Raw genomic sequence first — 13,271 nt, forward strand, 5'->3', positions numbered from 1 at the left:
GCCAGGGGTGCCACATCCCACGATTCTGAATGTACAAATGTGACTCCCGAAGAGCAACAGTTACTGGTAAGTACTCTCTCCTTTCCTCAAAACTTTGGGATTACAATCTTCCCTCTTTCTTCCTTTCAGCACCGAGTAAAACAAAACTAATTCCTTCCAAAGCTAAAGTCTCTCTACATCCAGAAGAACCCAAGACAAAACTGGGTAATTACAGTAAGCTCTGCTATTATCATTTTGTTCCATATTGTTTGAAACATGCGGGCTCCTGACTTTTTTTTTTTTTTTTGGACATGTGTCCGTGGAAACTGTAGAAATCTATTAGCATCATAATAGCTAAGCATCATAGTCTTGCAAACTAAATCCTTTATTCTCCCAGCCTTTATTTTGCTCTGTTTTGCTTTGTTAGAGTAACTACAGTGTTATTACATAGATCAAACTCTGACCAAATAAAGTAGCGAATTAATAAATGAGATAGGAGAAAAAACTCTGAACACTGTCCCATTAAATTACAAGTTGGTAAACAGTGTTTAAAATAAAGACTTATGAATAGTTTCAGGTAGAAAAGCATCAAGTATGGCAAACTTTAACTATTATTATTCATAAGTTTGTAGATTACTGCCTCATCTTCATGAGTATGCTTGCAAGTCTTGAAAGCTTCATCAATTTCAATAGGAAAGATCACTTGTCCAAAAATTCATAGTTGGAGTGCATTATTCGTTATTCCTTCCTGTTTTAAAAGGTTTTTCATCTATTCAGGAAGGAGAAGCTGTGCCATGGAACATAGCTGATAAACCAAATGCTGCGTAGAATCAAAATACTGAGTCAGAAAATGACTCAGTGTGATAGTTTGGATAAATAAAAGTATTCAATGAATACTTAGAAATAGTGAATACATTTGAAGAAAATGAAGGTGCATTAAAGAACAACTTGTGAATCAAAAGAGGGGCTACATTTTTAAAGAACATTATTCATAATAAATAAATCCGCCAGCTCTATCTTTAAGTCCCTTCCTTTTTCAACAGTTTTGAAACTGTCCCTTGGGTAGGCATGCTCAGTGGTTCTTGACTGTTGTAGGGTGTTTGGACAAGTGACATGTGCCTCAGAAATATAACACACAGATCAATAGATAGGTCTGCTCTGCAGTTTTCATTCCTTTCCTTTCACTATTTAAAAAGAAAATGATCATTTTTTATTTATCCATTTATTTGTTTTCTAGCAGCATAGATGGCTGGGTACTGTTCAGCCCCTGTCCCAAAGAGCTCTCAATTTCATCTAAGAAAAGTGGATCAATCATAAGGGGGGAAAAAACATGTATGAATCAGTACTTGAGCAAGATGCATAATAACAAATATTTTAGCCCCGTGATTTATAACTGGACATTATTAAACTGTGATGTGTCTGAAATTGTATGTAAAGATTCACGGCAAATTTGGCATTGGCAAGAATTGGACAAATTCTAGCTGTGATAAAACTGAAGCGTGTGCGCACACACACACTGTTTAACTGGGATGATAACAACTAATGCAAGATCTGAAATGAGATGTTTTCAGGTGGCATGAAACAGACTTAGATTTCTTCCAATTATTTTTCCTAGCTAATAGTTTCAATCGGTTTAGTCTTGGATTTGTAACTGGTAAATGATGATCTACTCTAACAGCAAAGTGGGAAGTGGAAGTAGGAAACCATACCCAGTTACTGAGACTGATTAAATATACAGTGAGGGTAAAACCCTGGCCCCATTAAAGTCGGTGGTACCAGGATTTCATCTTGACAGTTCATTCATTGTGGACATGATCCTGAACTACTGAAGGCAACAGGAGCCCTGCCATTGCCTTCAGTGAGCTCAGGATCAATATGCCATTTTTCTCATTTACTAGATTTAACCTGATTATTGTTTTGCAATATATTAAGTAATACTTTTTATTTTGAGGTATTTACATGAGTTAGCTTTATCTTGACATGATTATTATTTTGGTAGAAAATTCTCCTCTCTCTTATAGAAATGAATCACAAGGTTTGGATCCAAATTTTGCATTTTGTCTGCTACAGTATAACTTGTCACTTTCGTATTGAAATTCCCTAAATAGTTAGGTTTTTTTCAAGAATGGGACAGGGTTTAATGTTTCAGTAATACTGAGAATATGGTCTGAGAAAGACTTACAAAAAGTAACAAGACACATTCCCCTTAAATAGATGTTAAATGTGATCACGTGCTGTGGGCAAGTGGGCCAGGATTTGGGGAGCTCTCTCCACACTGCAGAGCCAGGTTCCACATTGGCTTACTGTGTATCCCCATGCTAGTGAGTGTGTGGGGTGGAACAGTGGTAAGATGGATGAGAAGTGGGGATTGGGCCAGTGACTCCTGTACTGTGCAGTGTGAGGCTCAGACCAGACAGCTATAGGAGAGTGGTAGAAGGCAGGTATATTAGCCCCAGGATAAGCAGGTCCCTTTTCCCCTGGTAATTGAACAGGGGTTACTCCAGGTTAATTAGGACACCTGGAGCCAATCAAGGGCCTGCCAGAACCTGTTGAAAGCCTCCCTTTCAGTCAGATAGGCATGTGCAATAGGAGCTATGGGGAGCAGGTATGCTACTAGAGGGCCGGACGGTGTAGACGCTGACAAATGCCAGGAGGGAGACCTTACAGGTACAGAGGTGAAGAGCAGGGGAAACCCTGTCCAACAGGACATACAGCCCTTTTGGGCCCCCAGAGGTTTGGGGGGAAAGAGACCCCGCCAGAGGGGAGTGATTGAACTGGGTATCTGGCCTGCCACCACTACATCCAAAGGAACTACCAGAGACTAAGAGGCTCCCCTGCTCAGACAAGGTGGGGAAAATTCTCAGGGAGAGAGGAATCGCCCAGCCCACTGCTAAGGGGAAGCTCAGAACCCATCAAGGAGGAGAAGCCGGTGTACATAAAGGAAGGGTGGCTGATGCAGAATGATGTAACTTAGGCTCAGACTCCTAAGATGAAGGATTACTTTCCACCCAGGTCCCCATGCCAAGTCTGGCTACTCAGACTTGATGAGGTGGAAGGAGGATTTCATCCTACTGTGTTTTAATTTAGTTTGCCACAGACATATTCCTTTTGGCTGGCTTCAAATATTCAGAACTAAACTAATTGAAGGGAAGCAAAACAAATGTGTTAGTTGTAAAATATATACTAAAAAGGGCCTGAAAAAGAAAAGTTTGGTTTTGCTTGCCCCATCAGTGTCCTGCAGAGCTTGCCATCCTGCTCCATTTGAAGAATGATAGAACCCTGTTACATTAAAGCATTGGTTCCCAAATATTTTGGCCTATTGTAAAGAGATCAGCTGTGTTTTAGCCCACAGTGCACTTGAGCATTCCAGACTGCAAATCTATTGAGGCACAAGATACATTGGGCAGGGGGATGGAGGGGGTCACTCACATTTGAACAATACGTGGGAATCAGCAGTGGACAAAAAGCTCCCCAAAAGCATCACTGTTAAGATAGGGTTTGAGTCATCCTGTAGAGTATCCGTCCCAAAATCTTGATGTGCAAGTACCTATACCAGACACTGGGCAGCAGTTTAAAAGGTATAGATCTGCCTTCGTCTCTCTCAAGGTAATGTCCTTTACTCCAGCAGCAACCAGGGAACCTGTTCCAGTTCCAGTCACTATTAAGATTTCTTCTATTACTGCTACTACTAAGACTCTTGAACATCTGAAATCTACAATGGGTAATGATATTATTCATTCTTAGTGAATTGTCAGCTCTTCGCTTTTCCTTTTCATCAAGGAGGAATTTTTCATCTTCTAAAATGGCATTTCATGCTTCCTTATTCATAACTAATCACTGAATTTCACTCTGCTTTTAGATGTGAGTTGGTTTGGTGCTGCCGTCTCCTTCTCCGCTGTTCATCTTTCCTTTTGCTTTTCTTTATAGGAATTTGTACTGAAGCTGTGACTTGGGAAATGATCATGAGGAAATCCCATCCTGTGTTCATATCTGCCCAGGATGGGTCCAAGAGCTTTTTCTTGTACTTGTTAAGGGTGAAATCTTATTCCCATCAAAACCAGTAGCAGAAATCCCATTGACTACACTGGCAGTAATATTGAGTCTTAAATGATTAATAAAAATAGTCCTCAATACCTCAGATTAGGCAACAGTGACATCTCATCATGAGTAATGAATAATTTAAGTACAAGAGTCATGAAACCAAGCTGAGCAATTCTGATACTTTTACCCAAGAAGGAGTTGATTTTCCTTCAGTTGACTGGAGACCTCCATGCATGACATTTAAGCATTAAAGATGAAATTCACTGTTGTGCAAAAGACTCACACAAGGCCTTACAGACCTCTCAGGTTCCATTAAAATCCTTGTACTAGAGTTTAAGTGCTACTTGAATTATATATAGACTTGGTGCAGGCCCTCTGAACAGGGGTGTATTTTCCCAGTGGAAGCACAGTCATATCCTAGTGCAGGGATCTCAAACTCAAATTACCACAAAGGCCACATGAGGACTAGTACATTGGCCCGAGGGCCACATCACTGACACTGCCCCTCACCCCGCTGCTACTGCCCCCTCTCAACCCCTTCCATGATGCCCTGCCTCTTCCCACCCCTTCAATGCCCCTATTCCAACCACTTCCCCAAAGTCACCACCCCAACTCCGCCCCCTCTCTGCCCCTATTCCAACCCCTTACCCAAATCCCCACCCCTGCCCTGCCTCCTCCCCTGAGCACGTGGCTCCCTGCTCCTCCCCCTCCCTTCTGGAAAGCACTAAGTGCTGCCAACCAGCTGTTTGGCGGTGGGAAGCACCTGGAGGTAAGCAGAGGAGCAGGGACGTGGCACGCTGGGGGGGAAGGGGGAGCGGGGGGGGGAGGGGAGCTTGGCGGGCCCCAGGAAATAACTTGAGGGGACGCAGGAAGCTTGGCGGGCTGCAGCAAATAGCTCTGCGGGCCATGTGTTTGAGACCCCAATCCTAGTGCATTATAGATCATTAGTTTCATTTGTGTGCACGCCTGGAATAAAACTTACAAAAGATACAAATGTATCTGACCCAATTCAGATCCAGATTTCAAAGACCAGAAAGTTTGCAGGTTGTCCGGGCTTGTATTTTAAATTGTTCTCTTGAGGTCTAGTTGTGAAATTCCAATTCTGGGTTTGGATTCAAAACCTCCCAAGACTCTGGGGACATTCAGATCTTTATAGAGAGAGAGTTCAGCTATGATATTTGGCTTGGGATCTGGATTTGGATTCAGAATTTCAGTTTAGGCCTATTTCTATGATATTGGGGTTTTATTTCCCAAGTAATAATGCTGTCATCATTTCAAGTCTCTATACATTAAAATGTCCCCAGTGCCACTTGTGGCAACAATTGCAGCAATGTAACAGTGACTAGTTAGTTTTGGGATAGATAATACTTAGTGCTTTACATTTTTAAGGCATTTTACAAACATTAACTAAGATGTGTGCCCAGTGTATCCTGTGGTTTCTCAGCCATGGTGTTAGCTGCAGAATCTACCCCAGGCAGTAGATGCTGTAAAAACTAACCTTTAATTACATTAATGAAATTTGTTTCTAGCCTTTATAGTTTTGAAGAAAATCTTGGAAAAATTATGAGAACATAAAACCAATGCTGTGTTGTCTTCCTGTGGCCCTGCTTATATTAGAAATATTTAAGGTGTAGCTGCAATGGTGCAAACTGCTGGCTACAATGGTGCAAACTGCCAGTGTGGAAGTGTTACACCGGTGCAAGGTGCATTTTACATTGACACAGCATAGTTACTTCAGGGTGTTTGTACTGATGCAGATATTCTCCATATAGACAGGTGCTGAGTCTGCAGACACCTTAAAACAACAACATTGAGAGGTGTGGATTACCCAGTTGGCCACATGAGGCAATGACTGGAACTTGAATATGATAACTTAAATGGCTACTGTAACTCTTTCACTGATGTTCATTTAGTAAAAACATCTGACTAAAGTGTTCATCCCACAATCACAAACTGCCTCCCATGCCTCCACTGCTGCCAGAAGCCCTAATTGCCACCTACCCAGTTGCCAAAATTTCCAGCTTCTTACCTGGCATTGTCAGTAGCAATGTCTTTGGTGTATCAAAACTGAAAAAAGTGTGGACTGCCTAAAATTTGAATTTAATCTCAAAATAAATAACTCGGCAACTTCTGTACTGACTGTATTAGTCTTTTTCATATTGAATTCATTAAACCACTCAATCCTGTAATTTAAAAGAAGTTCCTGCAAAAATTTCCTATCTGCAACACCAGAGTGCCGCAGAATCCGGGAACTTTGCCACAAAATTTAGGACCAGCTTGCCACAAGAGTACAGGAGTTTGATGAAGAGAGTGCTGATTGGTTGGTGCCAAGATAAGTATATAATAGAGATGGGAACTTCTTGTTTTGGCAGAGTGCTAGGCATTCCTGCTCTTTTTGTCTAGCTACTCTAAACATTTAACTTCAATACTTTACTCGCGCTTTTTTTTTAAACATGCATATTAACTACAGCCTGATTTTTGGAGTCTTGTAAGTTATTTTTGCCTCCAAGGTAGGCTTCAAGTCTATGCTTTCTGTGGTCTGAATAATGATACATGCAGTAATTCAATTATGAACTGGGCTTTTTTTCTTTCAGTTTCATATGAACCACAACACATTTCTTCCAAACCTAAAGCATCTGCCAGTGCCATGCCAGAAATGCCACATAGTAAACCTGGTACAGTAACTATTTTTCTGTAATTCACTACTTGAATTTGGAGTATTATTTTAGCCAAACTCAGTGGCACTGCTGCAAAGAAATTAACCTGGTTTTAGGGCACACGTGAAATGCAAACTATATAAATGAGTTTGTTTTTAGTCATTTAGTGGTTGCCCAACCATCTTAAAGTTTTAAAGATGTACATTTTATAACATATATGTCATGTTAAAAACCAGATTATTTTGAACAAGAAATAATTGTGCTTATAAAGATTTCAGAAAGCCTACTTTTATTAAGAATATACACAATTAAAATCATATTTAAAAGACAGCAAGCATTGAAACACAATTTCTGTAATGAGAATTCTACACTCCATATACAGAGCATTACTCCATTTTCAAATTTAGGGTTCCAACTAGTTTTCTGGATGTTGCAAAATTTCTACAGAAACTAAGCTTCTGTTTAAAAAAACAAATGATGATTCTAGTGATGTGGAAAGCTTGAATGTAGTTAGCCGGAGATGTAACTGAGTTTTTATTGAATGTATAGCACAGGGGAATATGCACTTAATGGAATTCTTAGTATGAATTTATGTCTGTCTGTCTCTTTAAAATAAACACAAATTCTCACACCCAGAATAAGAGAGTGGTGTCTGTTGTACTACATCTTTGCAATGTCAAATCTCATTGGAAGTATTCTTCTTTTAAAACATTGCCTGTCTTTAACTGTGCAGATTATGTTCAAGGAAGCACGTTGATCTATTTTTAAGAGAAACTTCTACTCTCTAAACCACTCTCAGGAAAGTGCTTAGGCACGAATTTAAGTCCAGCACTATTCAACAAAGCACTTGCATACCTGCTTAAGTGCTTTGCTGACTCAGGGTCTAATAGTCTTCACTTAAATTCATTTTTATTCTAACAGTAAAAAGTCCAGCTACTCCAGAAGCTACATGTAAAATTTCTTCTTATGACCTTGAGTGGCCCAAGGCAACATTGGGTAACAGTTTTTTTCTTTGTTTTATGATAGCTACCTTGCTTTTGCCTTCCAATTTAGAAACTATAATTTTCCTCAGAAGATCATTTTATCCCAACTCTTCGATAGTTTCTGTGAGCAAAGAGGTTATCTGCTGCTTTTTTTTCTGTTAAACTGCAGTTGCAATTTTCTACTTGGTGGGTCATTGATATTAATTTTAGTCACTTTTCCAGTTCTTCACAGTAGTGCTGTTTCTTCACTGCAGGCATATGGTGTTTTTGGGATACACACACTTTTACATCCTTATGTTTAAATACTGATAGTTATAAACCAAATTTTTGTTTCAGAATCCAGTGAAATACATTTCACACCTTTGAAGCCCAAATCATCTACTGAACCTAAAATGCCTCAATCTAAACCTGGTAAATACCTTTATTTTTTTCAATTTGGTACATGGAGGCGCACTATTACCCTAGTTAATGGCAAAATATCAGCTGTAGGGGCTCAGGAGACTGTGCTTTTCTTCTTACCATGCACCTTGTACAGAAATTGTAGATAAAGATGCCAGTTTTACTATATAGGATCTTTGTCAGAAGGACTACATTTTTATGTCAATCTTGTACTGAGAGAGGAGAAAGAAACTTAGATCCATCTTGGAAATATTTTGCACCAAGAATAGGGATTAATTAATTTTATTTTCATGTTAGACTTTTCAAACACACTTGAATTTTATACGTTCATATTTTCTTAGTTAAAAAAAAATTACTCCTTCAGAGGTGATCTCCAAACTAAAATATCCTTGTATTTGTGCAGGTCCATTTTCAGTTAATCTTTAAGCTTCTGGGAAGTTTGAACAGCGAAGTCACCACAGCCTAGAGTATATAGCAAGCAAATTGGAAAGAATGGTGAATAATTGTTGGATTTAGTGTCTGGCCATTTGTTGATATGAAAAAATAACGATCTCTCAGGTTTTAGTTCCATAATGTTGTTGTTTTGTTCTCAGCAAGATTACCACCACCAACAGAAGACTCAGAAATGCCAATTTTTGTAATCAAAAGTGTTTCAAATATAGATTATGGTTATATCTATGACAAGAAATTCTTTTCACTACATGAACTTTTAGAAGACCATGTGAGGAAAATTGATACAACTTTCTTTTAAGATTAAGAGCCAAATTCTGCCTTCAAAACATGCGTCCATCTCTTATTGCAATCACTGGGAAGACCACAAACTTATCTGAGGGCAGAATTTAGCCGCTAACTTACTGTTCCTGTCACCTCACGGCTCGATTCAACACACTCACACTTACGGGAGTAGTCCTTAGGCTCACAAATATAGCCATTGAAGTCAATTCCTATAATTAAGCGTTTGCAGGGGTTTTCCCCATTGTCAGAAGCCCTCAAATTGCACTACTACACAAGAATATTTCTTACCCCTTTCGAGTCACAGTTATTGCTGAATACAATAAAAACCAACTGAATTGAATTTTTGTTGTTGGCAACATTGCAAGTATCACTTCTTATGGCTTAAACATGGTGCCAGAGTCAGGCTGTGACTCCTTAAGACGTTTAGAAATGTCGGGTATTCTTTTCTTTTTTTTTTTTTTCAGCTCCAACTGAAACACAGTTCATTCCTTCCAAACCTAACACGTCCCCAGAGCCAGAACTACCACATTCTAAACCTGGTAATTACCTGTTCATGCAACTGGTTCTAACAAAACCCCATTGATTTAATGTGTTTCCTTTACTTTGCTGTCAGGAGTTTGTTATAGACTCTGTCATCTGATACTTGAAGGTTGGTAAAATTTGCTAAAGGTTGAGAGGAATTATTTATTGCTCCTGTGATATAAGTAGGATTAATAGGATATAACTAGAGCCAACTGGATAATTCATAGCAAATGATCTATAGTAAATTGTTTTTAATTGATTTGTTCAAAATTAGTTCGCTTTTTGCAGTATTTTTTCTTATTCTGTGGATTGATCATGATCAGTTTGCTAGGAATACTTGATACTCAGTGTTTGGAATTTGAGATGGTTTGATTAATGGCGAATGGTCACAAATCTCCTGGTGTTTCTGATTGGATGACTGTAATTCTTGTAGTCCCCGATTCAGTAAAGCTTTGTAAATACATGCTTAACTTCAAGCACATGACTAGCCATTGGTGGAATATTGAATCTCTTGGGGATAGAGCTAGTAGATTAGCAGATTTAGGAAATTTTACAATCTTTGCCTTTCTAAACCACACAACTTTGCCAAAGACTTCATTCCCAAATAAATAAATAAAATAAAATTAGTCTAGTGTAAGGCACATTAGTTATGTGGAGAGTTTAAATCTAATTTTATCTCATTTCATTCACGTAATATATTTGTGTATACATACATGGATGTTTGGTAGTTGCAAATAATTTCCTTTTTTGGTCTGATTTGATTGTTTAATTGCTTCTACTCTAAACATGGGAACCGTGTCATCTTGTTGAGTCACACAGTGTACTACCCCATCCTGGATTATACCACTTCCCATTATTGTGCAAACTGAACACTTGTTTGTGTGAAATTCCATGCAGTGAGATACAATAGCTTGCATGTTTGCAGAAAGCAAATACAAAAGGGGTATAAGCATTGCTAAAGTTTTTTATTTTATTTTATCTTATTGCTGTATTCTTCCAGCTGCAGATTTTTTAAAAAAAGGGAAAATTTAGCCTAAATATCAGGAAAAGCTTGCTGAGAATGAGATGTATTAGATAGTAGAATAGTCTACTAAAGAAAGTGGTGGAAGCACAATTGCTTGGGACTTTTAAAATTAGACTGGATAATGCACTATAGAGTATTTTGTTAACTGCAAGATGAAATGGATGACCTCTTAGATCTCTTCTTTCTCTAACTTCTATGGTTCTTTGATTTTTACTGTCTCAAAATTGAGAGTTTGTTTCATCCAGTTCATGCAATTTATTTATGGTAATGGTGTCTTCAAAGTAATTGACTACAATTTCTAAAAGTCAGAATAAGATATCCAAGGGTAATTTGATAATCCATGGAATTAGCACAGATCAGATTAGCATAATCTTTTACTTATTGCTTACCTAGGAAATAGCTTTGATCATTTGAATGGGTGTTCCATGTTTAGATTCTCATGCTTTTTCTGTTTTGTTTCTGATGCAGTCCTGGAACATATTACACTTAGAATTGAACCACCAAGGTCAACAATAGGTAAAGAAATTTGTTTAGTGACCAATCATGTTTGTTTTTCTTCTCTTCACAGAAAACCAGATTGTAGTTGTCATCTCATGTCACCAGTTTCTTTCCTTAAAATTCCTCTTTTTTTCCTAGATATATCTGTCATTTGGCACAAAAGGCTTTTTAGGAATTTTGTTTACCACACAGGTGTATTATCTCCTTTTTAAGGCAATTAGGCTGTCAGTTCTGAAACATCTTTATCATAGTCATGACTGTCTGTGCTTGCAACTTATTTCCCAACTTTTTTTTAAGCTGGGCTTCAAAATGATCAGGAATTCCATTTCCCTGCTTAAACAAATCTAGATACACTCATAATGCAGTATTTTTCTTTAAACTCCTTTGTACACCTGACTTTGTCTTCCCTGTTACCCATAAAAGGATTTTGTTTCTCCATTGCAGGCTTGAAACGTGCCATGTCTGTGTGTTACACCTGGCATTAGATTCTGATTCCCAGAAAATTTAATAATTTGTAACCCAGGTTCTCTCTTTCAGTACCAAAAGAGACACAACGTGTTCCTTTGAAGCCTAAAACATTACCCAAACCTCATGTGCCACAGACAAAACCTGGTAAATGATTTTCTGTGCCCTATTGAAGTTTATCACTAAGCAGCTGTTTAATTATCTAAGTAATTTGAAATACACTCAGCATCATAGTGACAAGGGGCAACTCTGCTGCAATGTGTTGGATGTTTTGTTTGTTAGCCATTTACGGCAATAGCAGAAATTGACTAGCTTTTTATCATCATGCAGTAGCATAATAGTACCTCATGTTTAGACACATGGATGAGAATTAGCGTTATTCCTGATTTATAGTAGTGTAATTAAGAGGAAAATTTGACTCAGTATTAAATAAAATCAAATATTAAAAATGCATTAGTGTTCTATTAGAGATATACTGTATTTGTATATTTCTTCAAACTTTGCTTTGCACTTTCAGAAAAGATGTTGCACAGCTTTTCTTGTATTTACCATTATTGTATGTCTTCTTATTACTCTTTTCTTTAAGAACTAGTAAATTACCAAACATATAACTAATATTTGTTTAACTGAATTCACAATATCAATACATTATCATTCAGTATTCCAAAACACTGAATTCAGGATTTATATAGACAATCAATTAACTTGATTTCAATGGGGATAGTGTAAAAAAAAAAAAAAGTCAATAATTACTATACTGTTGTATCCAAAATACCACTCTATTTTGTTACACTAGTAATTTTCTGTTGATGCCATTCTGTGCTAACTGTTGGTAAACATGGATGACTTACTGATGATCACTTTAATCAAAGTGCCCACCTACATGTTTGGATGGATTCTTTGTGCTACATTACCACTCTCAAAAACAATAGTCACCAAGTAGACATGGTCTCCTGGTATGAAAAATCTAACTCGTGCTATTAAGTGATTTTTAAAATCATTGCAGCTGTTTGCAAAAGGCTGGCTGCTATCTTCAAGTTAAAACAAAACTCCTGATAAATTAGATACACAAGTTTTAATTGTATATTTTCTCCTTGTGGTCATTTTTCCATTATTCTTATGTCCATCTGATACTGCAAAATGGCGTACTAACTATCATCACAAAACTGAGATGTCTGTATTATCCTGTGTATGCATTTTCAGTTATTAATTTATCATAATTTCTACAAATATCAATAATATACTGAAAGTTATTTCTTAACTGACCTCCGTCAGTTTCAGCATTGTGTCCCAATTTTCTTGGGTTTGCGTGCAAAGATCTCAAGAAAATGTTTCATATTTAACCTTTTTGAATACCACACATACCCGAGCGGTTACGGTGAGGAGGGGAAGACATTTTTTTATGCCATTGCATGTCTGTGGAGTGGAATACTATTGTTTGCATGGCTGTGGAGTAGAATACTATTGTTTGCATGGCTGTGCAGTAAAACAATAAATCTGTTTTACATTTAAATAAAATGGAACAGTGTATAACTTAAGAGTGGCCTTTGATGTTTGTATTGCACAGTGCACAAATAATCACATCTTTTAATAAGATGGTACCCACAAGCAAGAGGCTCACCAACACCAATTTTATATACAAGTTCCATATGAAAGGCACTTGTCGGGAAAGATCTTCATACCACAGGCTCCAATTTCTGGGTATATGACTGAGATAAATTTCAATCATCTTTCTTTTTAAAGACCATAAAAAAAGATGGAAACATTAGCCCATATTTAAGGGGTAGGTTCTCTCTTCAACTGTTTAGATTTGTTAGAGCATAATGGTTCTTGCATATTGACTAGTTGCTGGCAGACCGATGAAAACATAGTTGTTATTTAGACATAAATAAAGTTGATGTTAAATAGAATTATTCTCTTCTATTTTGATTTTCATTCTTATTTTTATGTTTTATTTGTTTTTGATAC

At 37.6% G+C, this 13,271-nt stretch overlaps 1 protein-coding gene across 22 annotated transcripts in view; it reads left to right on the plus strand.

Annotated features, from left to right (window-relative positions):
* LOC119844474 (ABI family member 3 binding protein) overlaps window positions 1-13,271 on the plus strand; it is a 411,236-nt gene that overhangs the window by 298,124 nt on the left and 99,841 nt on the right. For 10 of the 22 annotated variants that reach the window (XM_043511093.1, XM_038375297.2, XM_043511066.1 and 7 more), the window contains 7 exons: window positions 130-204; window positions 3,605-3,700; window positions 6,615-6,695; window positions 7,997-8,071; window positions 9,259-9,333; window positions 10,809-10,856; window positions 11,376-11,450. In XM_043511093.1, coding sequence (XP_043367028.1) covers window positions 130-204; window positions 3,605-3,700; window positions 6,615-6,695; window positions 7,997-8,071; window positions 9,259-9,333; window positions 10,809-10,856; window positions 11,376-11,450 — 525 coding nt within the window. Of the gene's footprint in view, window positions 1-129; window positions 205-3,604; window positions 3,701-6,614; window positions 6,696-7,598; window positions 7,674-7,996; window positions 8,072-9,258; window positions 9,334-10,808; window positions 10,857-11,375; window positions 11,451-13,271 lie in introns of all 22 variants that reach the window. The other 12 variants (XM_043511028.1, XM_043511059.1, XM_043511034.1 and 9 more) reach the window with 4 other exon arrangements.

Source organism: Dermochelys coriacea, chromosome 1 (assembly GCF_009764565.3).
Source record: "Dermochelys coriacea isolate rDerCor1 chromosome 1, rDerCor1.pri.v4, whole genome shotgun sequence".
Taxonomy (NCBI): Eukaryota; Metazoa; Chordata; order Testudines; family Dermochelyidae; genus Dermochelys; species Dermochelys coriacea.